General features: G+C 42.1%; 1 protein-coding gene across 3 annotated transcripts in view; it reads right to left on the bottom strand.

Annotated features, from left to right (window-relative positions):
- Positions 1-12,092: 12,092 nt before the first annotated feature.
- The window catches only part of LOC102070703 (melanopsin), a 44,483-nt gene continuing 39,995 nt past the window's right edge, over positions 12,093-16,580 (bottom strand). For 2 of the 3 annotated variants that reach the window (XM_074540926.1, XM_014265383.3), the window contains one exon: positions 12,093-15,672. In XM_074540926.1, the coding sequence (XP_074397027.1) occupies positions 15,286-15,672 (387 nt within the window). In that variant the 3' untranslated portion in view covers positions 12,093-15,285. The remainder of the gene's footprint in view (positions 15,673-16,580) is intronic. The other variant, XR_012580383.1, reaches the window with a different exon arrangement.

Raw genomic sequence — 16,580 nt, 5'->3', positions numbered from 1 at the left:
CACCTGGTACACTGCTGCTCATATCTCAACAGCAGAAAACGGCCTCTCTGAACAAGAAAGCGATTCCCATTTTATTTTAGGGGCACTATGGGGAGATATTTGTGCAAAAGGAAGAGAAAAAGCAGCAGTGAAGAGAAAAAAAAGTCCTCAGTAAGATCTAACTGATAATGTAAAGACAAAAAAAATACTATTTCATTTGGTATTTTAATAATGTTTTCATTCTTCATAAAAGTGGGCTTTAAGAAATAGCCCTAAAAACCAAGCCTAATCCTGACATGATTTTTACTGGACAACCTGAAGCCATGCCTAGACTTGTCTGAGACAGGGATTTCAGAGACTCTCCCTGGCTTTCCGATCAGAATGCGTCAGGATCCTGGGGAGATGGATGCTGGGAAGCTGAAGCCCGTCTAGCCTTGGCTGTAGGCTCTCGAATGCAGTGTTGCTGCCGGGAGAGGAAACCTCACTGATGACACCTAGTGTTTTTCCATATCCCAGGAGAGAAGGCTCCTCTGAGGGACACCCAGGGGGCCTCTCCTCCCACGGGCTCTGCTAATGAAAACCACTGGAGCTGCAAGTGGTTTATATCGATCTTCAGGAGAAGAAGTGGGCTCCTGGCTGTGGGTGTATAATGATCCTGAGAACAGAAACTTCTCTTCTTACCCGTTTGAAAAAGCAGCACTAATGAATTTAACAGTGAATGCTTTTAGCAGCAGATAGACAACTGTGTTTCCTGACACAGCTATTCCTATTTAGCATCTGTACAATGGCACAGTGGGAGAAAAAATTGGTGTCAGACTTCTCATCTGATATAAAGGGCTCAGCATCAATGTATGCAATATGAAGTCCAAAATCACAGCGAGGAGAAATATGGAGTGGGAGCAAATCCATCATACAGGAATCCTGTTGTTTCCTGCCAAGTGACAAGTGGAAGGTTTTTCTGGCTGTGAGGAGCATGGTGTAAAGAGTCCCACGTCTTTGTTTCCATTTCCCCATTTTGGGCAGGCAGAAAATCGGCCAAAGCATCTGAGAGGATCATGAAAGAATGAAAGAGTGAATGAGTTTTCCCAAATCTCTTAATCCTCAGATACCAACCCAAACAATCAGGACCAGTCACATGTATTGCAAAAGGCCAGTATCCAGACTAATTCCTGCAGAGTTACAGACAGCGGATAAAGTTTTAAAACCTTATTATTTTCTTTAAGCAAAAAATAAATTTAAAAAAATTAACATGTTTTTAAAGCATAAGAGAAGAGCACTGAACACTGAGACTAACTGTAAAGAGAATAGGGCAAAGTTGCATTTGCCGTGCCCTGTTGCACACAGAATCCTGTAAAATTCAGCCTCAGTCTACAGATACTGAAACCAGATGGAGAAAGGTACAGCATTCACACATGGGAACACAGAGAGTGAGAATAAATCAGCAGAGACAAGTCAATAGAGGTGCAAGGCTGGCAGAGTAATGCATTGGCACAGCCTCTATTCAACAAATGAATCCTCAGGGCAGCATATTTCTGGGAAAGCTTTTGGTCATTCCTTTCTCACCACTCCCCTGCACCCCAAATGAAGCGATGACTGAGTATTTACAGCCTGGCTGTGTCAGGGGGTTGACAGTCCTGCTGATTTAAAGCCCAATTCTGCTAGGAAAAGTGGCTCTGTGAATGATAACCTCATGGCTTTCTATTTATTGCATCTCACTGATTTCCAGTTCAAGTGAACTGGAAAAAAGAATACAAATAACTCAGCTAGGTTGGTTTTTTCTGGTTTATCTGTCAATGGCAATTAACAACACATGAGTCAAGCTCTGTCTTTCCATAGCTGAGCAAACAAAAGCTGAAAGGTTCCGTGTAGCTTTTCTACTTTTGCCACTTAAATGAAGAAATGCCTCCCTCCAGAGCTCCTTTCCCTGCAATGTGCAGCTCCCCTTTGGTAGCCAGAGGCCCTGAAGCCCTTCTCCTAAAGGGAGACACTCCAGGATCTCTTCTCCCAGATAGCAGAGGAAGGAGAATGGGATACTATACTGCTTATTGTAGAGAAAAATGAACTTTAGGCACAATTTTAGTGACTGTTTCCCTCTACTGGTTTTCCTTAGCTCACTTCCCTGCCCAAAACTGCCATACACTTGAAATGGCCATTGTTCTTTCACTTTAGCCCTACTTAAAGCATCATTCTACTAGCTGTATATATTTCATGGCAACATAAATCATTAATAATTCCATCAAAGTAGGTGAAAGCAAGCCAGTAGAAAAAAAAAAAAAGGAAAAGAAGTCCATTTTCCCCCCTATTAATCTAGTCCATGTGTTCTCCATTTTCTTTTCTATTAGGCAAATAGCCATTGAGTATTCAATGCTGCATATAAATATTGCAAAAACGTAACCAAGCAGCTCAGTTCAGCTGCTCAAACCATGCAAGGCTATCAGCATTTTAAGACTGTCTCTCACTTTGGTCTAGGTCAAACTCTTAGGGGACCAAGATTTCATGGACCAGGACCAGAGCTGGACACAGATGGGCCACCAAAATAATTTTTTCTTTTATTCAATTTTTTCACAAAACACCTAAATGCAGAAAACTGTTCTAAATAGATTTTTCAACTTTGGGGTTTCTTTTCCATTAAAGTAGAGAATCCTGGATTTCCTGTTGTCCTCTTTCCTTCTGCTCAACCCCTTCACTCTGCTACATTCAGAGATCCTTTTCCATCAGTTTGCTTTGTTCTGCTGCAGCTTTTCAATATTTGGCTATGTTTAGGAAAACACTGAAAAACAACAAAAGGAAAAATGAAAAATGAGAACTGCCAAGCCATAGATGCTGTTAATTGTTACCTCCAGTGAGGAAGCATGGAAAACAAGAAAGAATGCATTTAAAGATGTAAATACTTCCTTTAGAAGTATTTCATAACAACTGAGAGACAGACAATCCATTTAAAGCAAAGCTTTAACATGTTTAAGGAATCTCAGCTCTGCTTTCTCACAGGAAGCTGAACTCAAACTTTGACCTCCAATCCTTCCATCTCTCAGCTTTAGGTAACAGATGGGATTGGGAGGGGAAGGTCAGGTCTTGGAGCAATGTTTACCAGCTAAAAATGGAAAATAATAGGGGTTCTGGCAATCCCCAAGGAAGCATTGCTTCTCTGGGCAATGTGCTTTCATATGCATATGTGTATATATATTTATATATATATTTTTTTATTTTTTTTTTTAATGAGATACATTTTGAAAGAGGCCAGTGCCAAACCAGCAATTTGATTTTCACTTTTCCTTTCTTGTGCTCACTTTGCATTTCTCCTGCAGGTCAGAGCATGTGAAACTACAAATATAGAGACAAGCACCACTTCAAAAATGCCTGGTTTTAGAAGCCCAATTGCTCTTCAATTAGCACATAGCTTCTTTCTTGATAAACTCCCGTGTGTCTCTGAACAAAACCAATGCCAAGTTGCATTCTCTCCCACAAAAGACACTGAAAGCAATTAGTGGAAAAACAAGTAACTACAATTAATAGTTACATTTTCTGCCTGGACTGCCAGGACCAGTGGGGCTGTAGTAAGCTGCAGCCCACAGTAAAGTGAGCTACAGCAGGTTGCTCAGCCAGACAGAGCACCAGGGAGAAACCTGTCCCTCCAACAGATCCTTCCCCCTTGCATCGATCAGACATGTAGATATAATGTGCAGCATTTAAAGGCCACTTTTGCAGACACATCCTTAGACCGCTGCAGAGATGATGGCTGCAATCACATCATCTGCCCCCTCAAATTTACCTGTTCTTTTGAATTCTTCTTTCCAGTGTATTTGAAGGATTTCTTGCTTGACCCGTTTTATTTTGTTCACACTGAAGCATTCCATTGTTTATGTCTTTCAGGATCTTAAAGAGGGAAGAAAAACAGCCCCAGACCTAGACCTATGTCTTTGTAGGAGCCCCCTCACAGGCCCAATTTATAAAGGGAAGCAAAAGCACTCAGGTGGTGCCTGATGTTAACTTGAGACACCTCCCATGGTAGCACAGCTGAGCAGAAGGGGTGTCTGAAAGACTGAAAGAAACTGTGCGTTATTTTCCAAGTTACCCTGCTGTGCCAGTTTTAGGGAGTTTTCATCCTGCCTCCTGTCAACCTGCACTTGCTTTTTCCCTACTGTGTTCCTGCTTGCTGCTCTGTTCTGAGCACATCTTCCAACTTTCAGCCATAACACTAAAATGTTCTCTCTCACTTCTTGGTCCACACATTTCCTGCTTTAAAATGCCAACACCTCTGTCTTTGCCCACAAAACAGTGTACTCCTACTATACAATAGCTTCTAGCTATAGCACAGCTTTCAGTTCCATTGCGTATTCATCTAGAAAATTAAATTTTAGATGGCAATGATCCCTGCTACTTTTCCCCTGGACCAGGCTTTGCCAGACACTTTCTCATTATGTCACTTGGATTCAATTACACTTTCCTTCGGACTAAATATTGCCACAGATACCCAATACTTTCACTCTGCTATATAAAAATAGAGAGACCTTTCATCCCTTTTTTTTTTTCTTTTTTTTTTTAATTCTAGCACTGTTCATGCGTAATACAACAGAAACCTTTGCTGCCAGCATTTCTGGTTTCTCCCCAAACTCTCAACCAATTGGTTGCATTTAGACAGCTGGAATCTAGCCCCGTGTTAATAAAGTGAGGAGAAGTGTTTCCATTCACCCTGGTGCCCAGGAGCTGGATATGGCCTCTGCACACCTGAAATCCAAGAACACCCCTGTGCATGTGGCACAGGACATTCCAGGAGCTGCAGGCCACAGCCTCCTTTTTAATGGCCTTGTTTCCTCTCAGTGCTTTGGAGCAGCAGAAGAATAAAAGGTTATATTTGTAAAAACCATCACTGCTTCAAATTGCACTAGCATACGTGGCTTTTCCTGACACATTGCCACTAAAGGGCCTTACAGCTTCCCCTGCCCATTACCTATAAACCAATCTCCTTGCTTCCACTGCCTGCCTCTTTGGCTGCTAGTGGAACTGGGAAAAAACATTTTTATTGGGAAAAAACCCCATGGAGCAGGCATGGAGACATAGAGAGGGGCCCAGTGGGACATAGGTATTCAGGCATGACACGAAAATCCCTAAATTAATCACAAGGAATTGAAGAAATACCTGAAAGACCCTTGATGTGGAAAAGAAGTGACTAAACTCTAGTCCCTCCCTGCCTGCCTTTGCAGACAGCCCCTGATACATGGGTGGGTGCATTTTGGGCCCCAGCAGTGTGAAAGCACCCAGGATGCATCCAGCTACAGGAGCTGGAGTTACTGACTGGAAGGTTTTTTTAGGTGCATTGTCTGTGTAAAACACTTTTCCTCAATAGGGGTGGCAGCAGCAGGGTGGAGGGAATGACCACAATGTTTGGAAGTCTGTCCAAACACAGATCCTCCTCCCTAGTAAAGGTAAATGACCCTCTTTTAGTCACCTCACAGCTTTCTGGTGGGGCTAGAGCAGATCCTGTGATACCAATATAGCCACGGCAGCACAGCCTAGCTGTAATCATTAGCCAGAAGGAGCAGACTGTGGAAAAGAGCTGCTGTAAAATAGCCCATTACTTCATGGCACAGATTCCAGGAAAACATGTTGTATTTTGGTTACGGATACTCGCAGCGGGAACTGCGAGTACGGCACTTGAGATAAGGAAGAGGCCAGAGAGACCTAAATAGCAAAGCTTGGTATGACTTCTTATGTAATTATCAGCTCCCCATCACCATGAGGTCTGCATGTCTCACGCTGCTAAAAATAGAGCAGCTTCCCCCTGCCTTTCTCTCCTTCCAGCCTGTGTGAGGGAAGACCTGACTCACTTGTGTTTGGGACAGCCCTCTGAGCTCCCATGGGCTTTCCCTTCAAAGGCAATATAAGAATAATATTGATTTCCTATGAGTATTTTTATAATACTTTTTTTTTCCATGTGGGGCACTCACAAGATCCTGGGACTTTCACTGTCATTGCCAGTGCTTGATAATACTGAGATGAGACATTTCAGTTACTGAACATAAAAGGAAACATTCTGTAGGCTGGAATAGAAACGTGGGCAACACTTCTTCCAAATTGCTTATTTAAAAAGTTATATTCTTTGAGAGAGAAGACTTGGAAACCCTACCCTTAGAAAAACAATGTTTATAATAATTTCTGGTTACTTCCATAAGGCATGCCAGATTAAGGTGTGAGGATACTATTAATTCAGTGCCTGCTATTTATTCATTATTCCTGGAGAAGGTCCCAGGCATATGTTTTGGTGACAATTACAGCTTTTGCATTTGAAACTGTCATTGAAATTCAGCATATTATGCAGATAAAAATATTAAGTGGCAAAATTTTGACCCCAGTTAGGATCCAAAATTTCAGTTGTTGCATTGCTGAGATCTGGAGCATTGCTTTGTATTTCTGATGTAATGCATACAGTTGAAACCCAGATATTTCAGTGATATTGACCACATCCTGCATTCAGGGAGTGTGAAGTATGTTGCCTTGGGCTGGAGAGAGGAGGCAACACTGCTACTGTCTGCTCACACTTTATCCCAGCCTCTGCCTATGTTAAATGAGGATAATTAACATTTTCTTGCCTCTCAGAAAACCTAAGAGATAGCTTGTTGATAAGTTGTTCCTCACAGTGCTTGCCAGCTGCTTAAATAAAGTCTGTAAATATTTTGTGAACGCTCTGTAACTGCAAATACGTCACATTTCTACTCAAAGTCTTTCAGACTTTTGCACAGCTTCAAAGAATGCTGTCATAAGAGCAGGGATACTCTGGGGTGGGAGAGGAGGAGGCAAGGGCCCAGAGCAGGGTGTTTGGGGCAAGGACAAGGACAAATGACACAGAACGTCCTCCTGGCATGAGCAGCCAGAGCAGCTTTGCAGTTCACCCAAGGCGTGCAGTGGTTTCCCTGTGCTTCTGTGCCAAGGGGAGGGAGCTCCTGGATTCAGGTGGTCAGAGTGGGACACTCACCTGGGAGAGAAGATGATGAGTAGAGGTGGTGCAGACTCAGGGAGGCTCCAAGGAAGGTGCCCATGAAGCAATGATCATCCATTCTCCCCCACCCCACAATAACTGGAGGGCACTCAATGAAATTGCAAGCAAAGGGAGGCTCTGTTTTGTATAAATCACAACTGAACTGCAGAGCCTGTGGGATGTTTTCGTAATTAGGCTTTCACATGACTGATTTTATAAATCCATGGAAGCAAAGAGGTCTGTGAAATCTTATTAAATACCATTTCTGGCATAGAATCACCACAAGTTCTGGGAGAGCAGAGCAGCAAAGTATTGGTGCCTTTTTTTGCTTCTCTTTGTGGTTACCTATTACTGGTCACTGTTGGAGACAAGATACTGACTCCATGAACCCTTGGTCTGAGTATGTATGATTGGGGGGGGCTTCCATTTATCTGTGCAAAAAATGTCTTGTTTCTATCCATTCAGGCTGGAGAAACAAGCTTGAAAAAAGCTTAAGACTCATGAAAATTCACTGTGGTAGTCCTCTGTTTTTTATCCAGTTTGATGATAATGTTAAGAGTCTGTCTCGTTTGTTCGTGATCACTTTTCCTGAGCCTCACCATGTCCGCTGGAGTCCAGCCCAGATTTTAGGAGCACAAACGGAAGGGACTTCCTTACCACCTGCCTTTTACCTTGATATCTCCATTGATTCCCACCTACAGATTGATTTTCTCACTTTTTTAAGCTTGGGTTACTGAAACTGCTGATTTTTCTGTAGCCTGTGGTATGGGAGTTTTCAGTATTTTAACAGCAGTGATGTTCCAAAAGTGCACAAGAGTCTCTTCTGAAACAGAGGCATATGAAGAAGAGAGACTCAAACCATCAGACTTTGCAGGATGGTTAAAACCTACTCTTACACAAGTTTGGAAACAGCACATCAGCCAAAACAGAAAAATGCCATGGGAGTTTCTCCTCTGGAAAGTTTAGTTGTTAATTCTTGCTGGAGAGGAAGAGCTTCACCCAAAAGCAAATGCCTTGGTGCATCAGCAGCCCCAGAGTATGGCAGAACAACCCAATTGTGAAGGATCATCTGCCAGGCATCCTCAGCACTGCTCAGAAGCTGCTCCAGGAAGAATCATCACAGAGAAAAATAAATCAGACCAGCAGAAAACCAAATGCTTTCTGAGTAAGCATCCTATGCCAGTAGGGATGTGTGCCAAAGCATCCATGTGAAAAAAAAAAAAAAGGAAAGGGAAAGGAAGAGGAGGAGAGGAGAGGAGAGGAGAGGAGAGGAGAGGAGAGGAGAGGAGAGGAGAGGAGAGGAGAGGAGAGGAGAGGAGAGGAGAGGAGAGGAGAGGAGAGGAGAGGAGAGGAGAGGAGAGGAGAGGAGAGGAGAGGAGAGGAGAGGAGAGGAGAGGAGAGGAGAGGAGAGGAGAGCTTCAGTCACTCCCAAAACAGGCAAGTTAGTAAAACCTTGAAAAAGCATAAAAGTCTTTTTTTCACTTGCCCATTTCTCTTGGCCTCTCAAACCAGCACATCTGGCAGACTGAAGTCTGTGGGGACAAGGCACATAGGAGAGAGCCCCAGCAGCTTGTCAGGGAGTTCAACACTTGCTGCTGGGCTCTGATGCAACAAAATAAAGTTTTAAGCTATACTGTGATGGAAAGACAATTTGGTGCCAGGAGAAAAAGGCCACACCACCTCAATTCCCAGCCCCAGAAAAGTGTGTGGCTTTTAGGTAGCATGACAGCAAGGAAGAAAATACAGCACAACGTGGACTCAGCCTGGCCAGGCAGCTGAAGTTCAAGTTATTTCCACATTACAAAATACCTTAGGGAACATGCAATTTTTCCACTAAAGTTTAGAAAAAGGATAACAGAGATCCTACTGGTCTCTTGGCACTTTTCCTTCTCAGCAAATCAGAAGCAGTTCCTTGTTCAATGGCTGTGCATTGTCAGGAAAGTTACTGTGTTTCTTCAGCAGCGCATTTGTGCACTCTCCTGACAGTCACACAAGCACTGAGACTCAAAACAACATCAGCCTGTTTAAAACCATCTCAAGACATATTTTTAATAGCATGATTTGTTTCTGTGAGTATTTGCACTTTTAAGGAATTTATTATTATTCTGCTGGAGCAATCAGTGTCTGGCCTCTGATGTCTGTCACTGACACTTCACTTGAATATTTTTCAGCCCAGATGTGTAAAAAGAGTAGTCACATCTGCCTTGGTCTTTTTCTGCTGCATTTAACAAGGTGAATGAAGTTTGGTCCTGTAAGTGAAATTTTCATCCCATTTTCTCCACATGCTGGTGCCCAGATGGTCACAGCGACCCAAGAATGAAAAAGTTGCTGCTGACTCTGAGCTCACTTCTGTTGGATTGTCCATAGTTGGGCTTAGGCAAAAAGACCTGGCTGCATTAATTTCTTGGATAGACCTTTTTTATATCTTCTATGAAGATGAAATTGGCCCTTCTGTTGCTTCTGGTGGATCAACAGTTTCCACTCTAAGCTGCTGTTTTCATTTGCTTTGCATTTACCAAACTCCAGTGTGTTCAGTTTCACATTTTCCACACTTGTAGTCTGCTCTGGGCTGTTTTTTTTTTCCCTCCATCTCAGGAAATAGGGATCATTTATTTCCAAGAACACGCCTGTGGAAAATTAGTTGTTAATGTTAAATACATCCATCTGTTCCTTTGAAGAGATTTGCCACCTGCTTGCAGTGGAAAGGAACCAGAAATTTGGCAAGGAGAAACTCTAGGGAAGCATCTTCTGCTGTCCCCATAAAAATCTACTCACACTGAGCTCCCTATAAATGTCTGGAAAATACCAATTTCATGTGGCACCCACTAGCACACGTCTGGCTGTTCCAGGAGAACAGACCTGCTCCTTGGCATGGAGGGAAAGGGCTGGGGTGCCTCACCCTAAGGACCATGCACCACCGATAACAGCAGCAGCCCATCTCTTCACCTCCTATTGCCTAATTAGCCTTTAACTGATTCAGTCCAGAACAAGGTCCTGAAGATGACAAGGGTCTTCTGGTGTTTTGCTTTAAGGTGAAGAATGCACCTGACCTTTTAAATAAAAATACCAACATGATACATAGCTTGGAATACAGAGGAAAAATGCTTCAGAGTAAAAAAGACAATATATTGTATAAGACAATCATCCCTACAGAAATTTTCTCCCAGGGGATTTTACCATGAAATATTGGCACCAGGATTGCTGGCACACAGTCATCTCCTTGTGCTGGCAGAGGGGAGAATCAGTAACAGTGGATTTACACCTGGCTTTGACATTTTGCAGTTAGCTTTTCATGTCCCGCTACAACCTGTAGCGCTAACTAGTACAACCAGAGTGCAATGCAGACACACCATAAAGCAAGTAAAATCCATGGACAGGCATTTGAACTCTTAGTAAGCCATAAGTAGTGTATGTTAATACATGGGTAGAAGTGACAGGTACAACAAAGGCATCCCAGCACCAAACTTTTCACTAAATACTTGTCCATTCGAGGTGCAGACAGAACACTGATTATAGACTGAGGCTCTGGATGACGTGCAGAGCAAGAACTGATCATCAGCTTGGGTTGAGATGAACCAGGAGATGCATCTTGGCTGCTTCCACCTTGCCAGGCTTCACCCTGCAGTCACCTGGTCCATGCACTTGCTGAACCCCAGCACTGTGGGCAGTTTTGATTACTCCTATGTGAGAAAGGAGTCTGTTGCATAATATTTACCCAAGTTTTCATCTCCCCTCTAACTTACTTTGCTTTCATATACTTGTGAAAGAACCAGGCAAAAAATACCAAGGATAATCTGCACAGAGAAGCAGTAAAGAGCAGATGTAACAACAACAATAACAATAAAAAAAAAAACAAATCAAAGCAACAAAAACCAAACAAAAAATCCAAATAACAACAACAACAACAAAAAAACCTCTAAGGGCTGGGCAGAAAGCAAGGAAATTTAAAAAGAAGGTATTTACCATGCAGTATTTTCTTTGCTCTCTGATCCCTGATGTCCTGACCCTTGACTCATCCTTTACCCCTCATCCTTGGCTCCTGGCTTTTGACCCCTGGCTCTGGAGCCTGGTCCCTATCTGCCTGTACCCAGACCTGCTGCTGTGCCCTATAACCCCAGCCCTTGGTGTATAACCTCAGCCCCCAAGCCCTGCCTGTCACTGCAGCCTGCACGTGCCATCCCTACCTTTTTGGGGTGCTCTTGTCCTCCTGTGAGGGCTCTGCTGCTGGCCTGGTGTGATGATTGCTCCTGCTGCTGCTCCTGTGCTGCCACGAGGGTGAAAATGGCATCCTTAGGGCAGTGCAACTTTCTACTGCTGCTTTTTTTATTTTAAACTAGGGAGAAAAATTACAGTCTGGTTTAAACACAGAAGAGCAGAGGAAATAAGGTCTCAGCGAATAAAGTGGATCAAACCCAGAAAGGTTCAAAATACACCCAAAAATATGATTAAAACCAAATAAGGTTAGATGTTGGTGCCAAAAGTTTCTTGTTCAGGTGTGCCTCCTGAAAGGAGGGAAATGGGTGGATGTCTGGGAAATGAGTGAGCTTTCTGGAAGAATGTAGTATTAGGTCATGTTTCATACCAGCCCGAAGCTGCAAGATTCATTAAGATTCAAGTAAGTAAATTTTCTTATTTGCAAACTCTATCTAACCATTGATTTAACTATTAAAAAGTATTATTGCTCTTGAAAAAATAGTGTTTACACTTGTGGCCTGGATTTTCTGTTATTCGTGAAAATTGGAACACATCCTATAATTGTGCTATACAGAGTTTTAGCAGAAAAAAACAATTATTCATTAACTTTCATTCAGACATAGGTCAAAGATCAAAGTCTGCTATCAGTTTTGACGTATTGACTTTGGCTAATTTTTTTCACTTGATACATGCCATCCCAGCTGAAGTCATTGTATTTCAAAAGTAGCTGTGCAACTTCAGGTTTTATCCAGCCAGTGAACTCTAAATTTAGATGTTATGCACTCAAGCAGGTGAGTGCTTGCACCCGAGCAGTCACATTGACTAGAAAATAAAGTCATATAAATATATATATATATATATATATATATATATATATATATATATATATATATAAAATCTTACTATTAACTGGATCAGAGCACAGGTTTCAAAAGCTTTGACTCAACATTTTTATTCCTCATCCTGGCTCCAAAAATAATGATTAAATAAGAAAAACAAACAATGGATAATTCAGTTGAACTCCTAAGAATGTTTTATTCCATTTAAGTGAATCAATACATTCCTTTGTGAAACGGGAAGCAACATGAATTAGTGTACATTTTTATGTGCTATCTATTCTAATGTGGCAACAGAGAAGCTTGCAAAATTCTCCTGCATTGTATAATTCAATTTGAGACTAATTTACTCTGTGACTGACGTTTCTGCATAAGTCTCACAGTAAGTGCAGTAAATTTATCTGGTATTTCTTACAACTTTGGGTTTTATCTCTCTACCATTATACAATTTAGTATTTTATCCTGCATCAGTTTAGACAAGCAGTAATCTTGATAGCAGCTTCTGAAGCAGTGGCACTAACAGTGTATGACACTAACAGCACTAAAGTGAAACATTGTTTGCACATACCTCAAGCCTGCTAATTTTCTGAGACACACTCACAGTACCAGCACTAATAGTACCAAACACATACAAGAGATCACTGGAGAGCTTTCTTGTAGATTAACAGGTAGAACGCAAAACTTCAGATATGGAGGAATTTGTTGGCTATGACTTCAGGTCTTCCATTCTTCATCCTGCCAAAATCTATAGCAATACGCTGCCTACATCCTTCCCAGTATGTTTTTATAACATGGAACACCAAATGCATTTTCTATTGTTATCTGGAGTAATTACAACAGTACAAGTCAGGTCTAAGGCTTGTAAGCCTTGAAAGAACACTTGCTTCCTAACATCTGGATCAAGAATAAAAAAGATGCAATAGCTGAGGATATTAAAGGCAAGAAGTAAGGTCACTGACTGCACAGTTGGTGTAGGAAAAAAAATTCAGAAATGGCAGGTTCAGCAAAAAAAAAGGACAAGAATCCAAGATGGCAGGGCAGTATGTTTAGTCTAGGGCTAAGGCTGCCCCATTTCCCATGAACATAATACATAATTAACATTTGATTACTCATTGTGGCCAAAACTATGCAGTGGATGAAAACCTGACGCTGTGGAACTGCAAGTGAGCACATCCCTGTCCCAGTCCCCGGCAGCTGTCCTGCACTGCCTGCTCACTGTGCCAGTCTTCAGATGGAGGAATTGCCCTTGGAATTGCTGAGCTCATTGCAGATGACCTTGGCACGATTCCTGTCCCTGTTAGAAAACTCGGCACACAATGGGCACAGGCTTTGGCAGTCTGGCTGCAGGAACCACAGCCGGGTGCTGCCCCAGCCGAGCCTTGGTCCCCAGCACCACACACCAGGGATACACACAGGCAGTGCTCACATGATGGGGCTCCATCCTCGATTTCCTCCCTGCTTTCCACAGTAAGGAAGTATGAGGGTCTCTAGCCAGCAGAGCACCTCAGACAATGGCAGCATTAAGAGTATCAGGACTGCATTAGGCAGCCTGTCACGGCAATCACCTCTGTAACCTGCCAGTGCCATTTTTTGGTTTTCCTTTTCTAAAAATTGTACAGCCTATATCAAAAGGAAGTGTCAGTCCTCTCAACAATCTGGCACCTTGCAGAGCCTCAGATGTGCAGGTTTGGAGGCATTCTTCACACTCTTGTGCTGCTCTGGGTTTTAATTTGTTCTTTAGTGGTGGTCCTGTCTAGCTCATTGAAAACAAGATTTGTGCTATCTTTTTTTGTAATGAAAAAAAATTAATTAAAAGCACTTTTATACTTCCCATCTGGTTTTTGCATCAGGAAAATGGGCAAACAGAAATTACTTCCCGAGATCAGGCAGTGCAATACACAAAACCTGGAAGTTCTCTCACTGTTCTCTGCACAATCTAGGACACAGCCAAGGAAATAAACTGAGACTATGAACATAAACTTTCACTCTCTTGTTGAATGTCTGAATGCTATTAGTCTCCCTGGACCAAATATTTGCACTATTATATCCAGAGAAGCACCTGATTTCTACCAATATATATTGATATTATGTGAAAAACAATGTAGTTCAACTTGTTGTCTATATCTGAAAATCAGAAACTGAAAGGGAAGACACAGAGAAATGGGCAGATGAGTAAAAAAAGGAAGAGTGCAGTTAGGATTAAAATGCTAGGAGAGTCCTGTGAGCCTGAGCCATAATGTGAAGCACAGATAAAATGAGCACAATGAGTAACCACAGATAATGATCTAAGTGCAGATCCTTTAGCAAACACCACAGTATTGTGTGGTTCTCTCCCCATGGTGATGTTATACCCACTTTGAAGGCCTCTGGTAAGTGACCTGTAAAAGACATCTGCTGGTTTGTTTTAGAGGAGATAACCTCCTCTGAACAGACAAGTGATATACAGCAGCCAAGGCTTTATTTTTGTCAATGACTTGTCAAGCCAGCTGTGAGCATTCACCCTTTCAATCACAGACTCATTAGGATACATACATATTTAATCAGGACTGTAACTCTGAAGGTACTCTGAATGCTTCTACAGTACTGTATGTTTTAGCATATAGCACCTTGCATTTTGACATTTAGGTGACCATGCTAATGCTGAGGTAAAATCCAGATTTCTACCACTAAACTTCAGAGGATTGGAAGCTGGGAATCAGTCACTTCCCAGTGAAAAACCACCAGTTTCTTTCCTTATGTTTAGCATGCTGCCTATTTAAAAAATAAAACACAGCAAAAACAATGCTGAGAATTATTTGATTAAACTCTAGTTGAGGTCATGTAGCCATCTGCCTTACTGCTGGGGCTGGTGGACACTGCGGTCTCGCAAAGCTTTCCATCACTGTCCAGAGCAGAGCTGCCAAAACAGGAATGCTGCTCCACATGCAGATAGCAGAAGAATTCAGCAGATGACCCTGCTCTCAGTCAGTCATTTTCCCTTCTGCTGGCACCCCCATCAGTGGCACCCCCACCGTGTCACCATCAGTGGCACCAGATCAGGCGGCCTCCTTTGACCAATGCCACTCGGTCCTGCTGCCAGATCTTCCACTGCTCATTTCCTGCAGCACAATCTGAAAGAAAGCCTGTTTCCATGCCTGAGCTGGTTTGGACAAAGATAAATCTGAAGGCTGTCTAGTGACTACTATATAAAAATAAATAAAAAAAAAATCTGATTATCTAACGTACAAGGCTTCAGTTATTTGGTATAATTAAGTGGAGAAGATGCCAAGAAAATAATTACTGGAAAGTTTTCTTTTGACAAACTTAGGATAGAAATTTCTCAACAGCTTCAAGGAACTCCATAGATGAGCTAAGCCCTTCCAAGTCCAGCAGATTGCTCTTTTTGTCATGAAAGTGGAATAATTCAGTCTCTTCCTCTTCCAGTTCTTCCTGAAACAGATTGGTCTCTGAGGTAGGAATGATGATGATGCGAGGGACTGCATTGCTAGTCAGAGAATCCACAATTCCATTCACTTGACTTCCTTGAGCTGCCATATGGGAAGTACTTGAGTCTCCACTGGTGACACTGCTGCTATTCAATCTGACAGGCAGAGAAGCAGCTCTCAGGGAGCTGGTCATGAGTGCTGCAGAGGGACTGGGTAGGACAGGCTGCCCAAGTACCTTCTCCAAAGAACTGGAGGAGAGTGAAACCTGGAGCAAAGACATAAGATTTAGCATTGTCAGACACCGTAGGGCTGTGAAAAACAGTGTTTGGAATATTCACTGCCACTAGACAATATTTGAGCCACAAGCCAAATTTTCTAAATACTTGAATCATTAACTTGAAGGAAAATCATGATGTGCTAGCACGTACTGCTTGGAAAGCAGAACATTAAACAGAACAAAATAAGATGTACTCAAATATCAGCAGAGGCTGAAAAGAAGAAAAAAGAAGAAAACAAAAACTCATGGTTGTATCTGACTTATTTAATCATTAATGAAATGGTATTACTTCACTTTTAACAGATCTTATGGTATCAGAGTACTAGATAATTGCACTTCTCTCTCTTTTCATGGAAGAGATCTCAGATAAGACTCAAGTACATTTCATTCTTTATTCTCCTAAAGTTTTGTCAACCTTGTGACAATCTCTGTCTCTCCCCAAGGCTCCTGATACTAATTCAGGGAAGTTGGTGGCCTTGCATTCACACATTGGAAAGTGCTTCCTCCAAAAAATAAGCAATAAAGACTTTCTTTGCAAACAATTTCGTATCTATTTTGAGAGAATTCAGATTTCTAACTTGGCTCTGATGGCAAGGGCTCTGTGTTCCTTCCATAAGTCTTGTGCACAGTATGCAATTCTGAGTCAATTAAGTAAGCTTTGAAAGCATCAGTTAATATTCAAATACACAGGCAAGGGAAGCATAAGTAATTAATTTGGGCTTCTTTAAAAAAATGACAATCAAGGTGATAAAACCACTGTGTCAGGTGGAGAGAGAAACTGGAAAGTCCCTACTTTCTAGGGAAAACCAATATTTAAAGTAAAGTGCAGGTTTTACTTCATTTCCATGTGAATTCCCATAGTTCTGTGTCATTCTACTCCACAAGCAGGAATCATT

This window comes from Zonotrichia albicollis, chromosome 5 (genome assembly GCF_047830755.1).
Source record: "Zonotrichia albicollis isolate bZonAlb1 chromosome 5, bZonAlb1.hap1, whole genome shotgun sequence".
NCBI lineage: Eukaryota > Metazoa > Chordata > Aves > Passeriformes > Passerellidae > Zonotrichia > Zonotrichia albicollis.
The sequence above is the reverse complement of the archived record's forward strand: the minus strand, read 5'-3'. Positions and strand labels throughout refer to the sequence as shown.